This window comes from Sinocyclocheilus rhinocerous, unplaced genomic scaffold (assembly GCF_001515625.1).
Source record: "Sinocyclocheilus rhinocerous isolate Xijiao unplaced genomic scaffold, SAMN03320098_v1.1 scaffold2420, whole genome shotgun sequence".
Classification (NCBI taxonomy): Eukaryota; Metazoa; Chordata; class Actinopteri; order Cypriniformes; family Cyprinidae; genus Sinocyclocheilus; species Sinocyclocheilus rhinocerous.
The window spans coordinates 70,137-76,594 of NW_015629430.1; the positions used below are offsets into that span (position 1 = coordinate 70,137).

At 33.0% G+C, this 6,458-nt stretch overlaps 1 protein-coding gene across 1 annotated transcript in view; it reads left to right on the forward strand.

The window, feature by feature from the left end:
• The window catches only part of LOC107738891 (mitotic checkpoint serine/threonine-protein kinase BUB1 beta-like), an 18,709-nt gene that overhangs the window by 7,654 nt on the left and 4,597 nt on the right, over positions 1–6,458 (forward strand). The window contains exons 5-8 of the mRNA XM_016550795.1: positions 825–900; positions 3,208–3,295; positions 3,382–3,623; positions 4,623–4,729. Of these exons, the coding sequence (XP_016406281.1) occupies positions 825–900; positions 3,208–3,295; positions 3,382–3,623; positions 4,623–4,729 (513 nt within the window). The remainder of the gene's footprint in view (positions 1–824; positions 901–3,207; positions 3,296–3,381; positions 3,624–4,622; positions 4,730–6,458) is intronic.

Genomic DNA, 6,458 nt, shown 5'->3' on the forward strand with positions numbered 1-6,458 from the left:
TTTATAATTTGAAAATGGATGAAAAAATACATTTGTAAAATAAACATACTTATACATTAGATGACAAAGTATTTTCCACAAATAAATATTTAATAAAAATATAATTAAAAAGGATTGGGAATAATATTTTTTATTTTTTTTTCAAATAAAGCCAAGATAACACTCATTTTACATACAACACACTGTGAAAATGATATGAATATGACAGTGGGCAAATGCATAAAGCCCAGTTTCTTATTCACGTAAGCTATATCTTCTGACCTTTAAATCAAAACATACTTGTGATTTCACGAAATCAGTTACTGCTTTATTTAATCAGAAATACAATCTTGATGTTATTTGTGTATTTTACTTTCATTTTAATACAAATAGGCCAACAGTGCCCCCTAGGGAATTAAAACTCCTTACCTGACAGGCATTAGGACCCTGAGTAGTGACTGTTGAATCTATTGCGCACCAGACGCGTCGTTCTGTTCATGCATTCTCAGTTTAAATGCAGCGATCAAAAACAGTGAATCTAATCAACATTCAGGCAAAAATTTGCTTCAAGAATAACCACAATGCTGACTTGATCTCATGGCTAACTCACCCTGAGCATATGATTTATTTGTCATATCGGCATAATTGTACATATCGGACCGATGTTTACATTTTAAGCCATTATCGGCCGATTCCGATATCGTTCCGATAATATCGTGCATCCCGAGTAAAAAGTGATCTGAGTGAAGCCACTAATATTGCATGAAGTGAATAGTTTAGCCTTTGTTTTTATGGTGAAATCAAAGCACATGCATGTGATTGTTTGTGATGATTGTGTGTTTCAGGTGGAAGCGATGCTAAACTGCAGAAAACGGCAAAACCTTTCACTGTTTTTGATGAGAATACACTGACAAATAAAACGTAACAAACACTCGATTGCTTTTCTTTTGTTAGGTTTGCTTGTTCTTTCATTTCTTTTTCTTTTCTGTTGTTCTTTTTCCTCCTTTCCTTGTTTTTTCTTTCGTCCATTCTGTTTTGTTCTTTTTTCCTTCTTTTGTTCTCTTTCTTGCTTTCATTCTTTTTCTTTCTTTCCTTCTTTCAGTCTTGCTTTTTGTTACTTCCTTTCCTCTTTTTGTTCTTTTTCTTTCGTTCATTCTCTTCCATTCTTTCCTGCTTTTATTTTCTTTCTTTCTTTCTTTCTTTCTTTCTTTCTTTCTTTCTTTCTTTCTTTCTTTCTTTCTTTCTTTCTTTCTTTCTTTCTTTCTTTCTTTCTTTCTTTCTTTCTTTCTTTCTTTCTTTCTTTCTTTCTTTCTTTGTTATTTTTCTTTCGTTCATTCTCTTCCATTCTTTCCTACTTTTATTTGTTCTTTCTTTCTTTCTTTCTGTTTCTTTCTCTCCCTCTTTTTTTACTTTCTCTTTTGCTCATTCTTTATTCTTTCTTTTTCTTTTCCTTTTTGCATTAGTTTTTCTTTCGTTCGTTCTCTCTGTTTTTATTTCTTTCCTTTAATTCTTTCTTTTTTCGTTTTCTTTTCTCTCCTTTTATTATCTTTCTTTCGTTTGTTTGTTCTCTATTTTATTCATTCTCGTTTTTTTTCTTTCTCTTTCTCTCCCTCTTTTTGTACTTTCTCTTTTGCTTATTCTTTCTCTTTCTTTCCTTTTTTCATTTATTTTTCTTTTGTTCGTTCTCTTTTTATTTCTTTTCTTTCCTTTAATTCTTTCTTTTTTCATTTTCTTTTCTCTCACTCCTTTTATTATCTTTCTTTCGTTTGTTTGTTCTCTATTTTATTCATTCTCGATTTTCTTTTTGTTCTCATTCTTTCATTTGTTTGTTCTTTCTTTCGTTCTTTGTTTCTGTTTCTTTCTTTCTTTCTCTCCCTCTTTTTGTACTTTCTCTTTTGTGCATTCTTCTTTCTTTCTTTCTTTCTTTCTTTCTTTCTTTCTTTCTCACTCTCCCTTTACTTTTTAAAGTACTTTTTGTACTTTCTCTTTTGCTCATTCATCATTCTTTCTTTTTATTTCCTTTTTTCATTCGTTTTTTCTTTCTTTCGTTTATTCTCTTTCTCTTTTTATTCATTTTCTTTCCTTTAATTCTTTTTTTCATTTTCTTTTCTCTCACTCCTTTTATTATCTTTCTTTCGTTTGTTTGTTCTCTATTTTATTCATTCTCGTTTTTCTTTCTTTCTTTTTCTTTCTTTCTTTCTTTCTTTCTTTCTTTCTTTCTTTCTCTCTCTCAGTCCATGTTTCAGTTTAATTAACACTGCCTGTGTTTAATTTCTTGTTTGACTTTAAGATCGTCTTCAGCGAACCGTAATTCTTTCTAGCTGCCCACCTTGAGTCTGAAAGGGCCGAAGTCAAAAGCAGAGTTCGTCACTGACAAAGTGAGATCAGAGCTCATTCAGTGTTTGTAATGAATGTCCCAGATTTTCTGGTCCGTGGCAGTAATCATGCGTTCGTTTGTTAGCAGGACGCGTCCATCTCTCGCTCTGAGGAAGCCATCATCAACAGCCACCGGAATAAGACTCTGTGCCGGAGTCCAGAGGACACGTGTGAATTCGCCCGCGCCGCTCAGCTCGCCTCCAGTCCGTTTGCAGGAGTCGAGAGGACAAAAGCGTCCGAATCGGGACTGACGGAGAATCTGAGCCGAACGGCCCCAGAGTCCACTAAAGCACCGAACTCTAACGCGAGCGCTGAGGAGAAAAAGCTCAGGTACTTAAGTCTGACTCATGTTCATTTACTGTCCTTAAACTGCCTGGAAATGTTCTTAATTGGCATTAAAATGTCATGTTATTCCACTTTTTTTACATGCAAAAACATAAAACAGGACTAATTTTCTTCAATTAATTAATGAAATTTAGTAGTTGCTTATGTATTTTTATTTACTTTTAGTTAGGGATGTAACGATTCGCTCAACTCACGATTTGATTCACGATTTTGATTTCACGATCTCTCTTTTTATTTCTTTTCTTTCCTTTAATTCTTTCTTTTTTCATTTTCTTTTCTCTCACTACTTTTATTATCTTTCTTTCATTTGTTTGTTCTCTATTTTATTCATCCTCGTTTTTTTTTCTCTTTCTCTTTCTCTCTTTCTTTTCGTTCTCATTCTTTCATTTGTTTGTTTGTTCTTTCTTTTTTTTTTGTCTTCTGTTCGTTCACCTTTCTTTCTTTCTTTCAGTCCATGTTTCAGTTTAATTTACACTGCCTGTGTTTAATTTCTTGTTTGACTTTAAGATCGTCTTCAGCGAACCGTAATTCTCTGAAGCTGCCCACCTTGAGTCTGAAAGGGCCGAAGTCAAAAGCAGAGTTCGTCACTGACAAAGTGAGATCAGAGCTCATTCAGTGTTTGTAATGAATGTCCCAGATTTTCTGGTCCGTGGCAGTAATCATGCGTTCGTTTGTTAGCAGGACGCGTCCATCTCTCGCTCTGAGGAAGCCATCATCAACAGCCACCGGAATAAGACTCTGTGCCGGAGTCCAGAGGACACGTGTGAATTCGCCCGCGCCGCTCAGCTCGCCTCCAGTCCGTTTGCAGGAGTCGAGAGGACAAAAGCGTCCGAATCGGGACTGACGGAGAATCTGAGCCGAACGGCCCCAGAGTCCACTAAAGCACCGAACTCTAACGCGAGCGCTGAGGAGAAAAAGCTCAGGTACTTAAGTCTGACTCATGTTCATTTACTGTCCTTAAACTGCCTGGAAATGTTCTTAATTGGCATTAAAATGTCATGTTATTCCACTTTTTTTACATGCAAAAACATAAAACAGGACTAATTTTCTTCAATTAATTAATGAAATTTAGTAGTTGCTTATGTATTTTTATTTACTTTTAGTTAGGGATGTAACGATTCGCTCAACTCACGATTTGATTCACGATTTTGATTTCACGATTCAATTCACAATTTTTTTTTAAACAAAATGAGATTTAATACAAATTATAAATTAAATGTGTCCTTTTTATTATTGCTTGGACAAAATGCTGCACGTTTCTTTGTGAAACACCAACTTGCGCATGACATGGCGTTAAAGTAAAAAAAAAAAAAAGTTTTTATTTATTTATTATTTTTTTTAAATTTCCAAATCGTTGCATCTTGCTTTTTTAAATGCAAAAACATAAATTAGACCTCATTTCCTTTTTTTCCCCTTTTTAAAAATTTAATTTTATGCATTTATTTTATTTATTTACTTTGCGGTGAAATATTAACATTCAACTGTAACATTAACATAAATATTAACATTAACATGTTCTTTACAGGTTTTGTAATATTTACCCCAATATAGTATGCACCTGCATTTATTGTCTGTTATGTAACTAATTTCCAAGAGAAACTCATGGGAATGGACTTGGATTATGGTACACTCAAGTTTATATTTCATTTCCTTTAATAAAATTATTATTTTAATTTAAATGGTATTATAAATTCAGAAGTGAATGAAGCTAAGAAGATGCTATTTTACATTTGTGCATTAATAGGCAGATGCTTTTGTCTTTTATCGGCTTACATTGCATTCAGAGTAAACATTTATATCACTTCATGCATTCCATGTGCATCAAACCCATGACTTTAGTGTTGCAAGTGCCTTTAAAGGACCATTCACGATGAGTTAATATCTCTCTCGTAATTTTGCTTTTCTGTGTTTTATGGTCATAGTCCTATCTTAGAGATCAGTCAGGAGTGGGGTGGTACCTTTTCCCACAACTCCATGAAGTGCTTAAAGGAGCCTGAGATCAGCCGAACCGCGGACACACCGGAGGAAGGTGGGAAATAAAGCTCACGCTTTACAGTTCATTCACTCACCGCTCTGTACTTTATACAGTCTCTCAGCCAAATCAGATCTGCTGGCTGTTTTTCTCCCGTTCCTGACTTGTAGTGTTTTTGGCCACTAGATGGCGCTAGTCTCAGATATTTGATGTTGCATTGTTTTTTTTTAGATTATAGGCTATTTAGGTTTTCATAACATGTCTTCAGACTAGTGGAAGGGCAGCATGCAAAATAGACTTTTAGTTGTTTGTTTTATTGCACTTTATCTATTTTGTGTCTGTAGATTTCATTTGCAATACATATCCTAAAAAGTTAGATTTTCCACTTACATACACCAAACTTACTGTTTTATTCCTATCTATATTCTGAAGGTTTTTACTGAGGGGTTTGTTCATATAGCATTCGTTTGATAAATGCATAACATTTTATTCCTATGTTTTTTTTTCTGTTTGTTGACAGTATATTTTGTGATTTATGAAGTGATTAAAAAGAGAAATTTAAAATCCCCTCTGGGGAAAACCTTTAACTCTAATATGACGACAAAATCAAACAAGAGTTTGAAATCTAGCTTTATCCAATGTCCACAATCTTCTTGAAATGTATGCACATTAGTGGATATTTAATTAGATCATTAGATTTCTATTTAGCTGTAATTCATTATTAAAATTTTTTAATTATTATTTAATTATTGTTCCGTCTGCTCGCTCTGAGGTGAAAGTTATTTATTATATATAAAAATTATTATATTCAGTGGCTTCTTCTACTTTTCTTAGTGATATTTAGTGCCAGTTTATCAGGAAGTGACAATTTTGTTGTCTTTGACTCGTTGGATGGAAACGGTGCTTATTCGCAAATGTTTTATGCGATATTCCAATTTTGCGCACAATTTAAATTCGTAACTTTAGATGGAAACCCGGCTAGTAACAACTCTAATATTTACAATTTACTCTATGTTTGAAGAGTTCAGATGCAAAAGCCTCTTAAGTGCCAGCTGAAATTTTCGTCTAAAATGAGCATTTTTATCAGGCTGCTATATTTAGGTTCAGTAATTTAACTCTAATGGCAATGTATAGGTCCTTTTCTATGCAATTAAAGTGAAACAGTTGAACATAAATATAGGAGCCTGATAAAAATGCTAATTTTAGAAGAAAATTTCAGACTGCATTTTTTGCATCTGAACTGTTTATTTATGCTATTTTTTTTTTTTACTCTTTTGTATTTATGCTTTTTGTGTGTGTATTTTCTGATTTAGTCTTATAATTTAATGTATGTAAATTCATGCATATTTAATTAGATATTGTCTAATGAAAATATGCATAAATTCGATTTTTTTTTTTCCCTATTCACCTGTAATGTCTTGCTTTAAAGTAATAGTTTAAGGCAAGCAAGTTTATTTATATAGCACATTTCATACACAATGGTAATTCAACAAAATGGTCATTTTAACAAAAAAAGTCAAGTTCATTTTAATTGTATTTTGCCTTTTAATGCACACACATTGATTATTCTCAGCAAATAAGAGCTTTTGTAGATGATTTAATCGTTTTACATTACATTATTATTACATTATCTGTAAAGTTTATCCATTATATTCTCTAAAATATATCAATTTTTCCCAGATATCTTCTGATGTACCGTCTTTTTAATGTGTGTGTGTGTGTTTTTGTGTGTGTTTGTGTGTCTGTCTGTGTGTGTGTGTTTGTGTCTGTGAGTGATTGAGTGTGT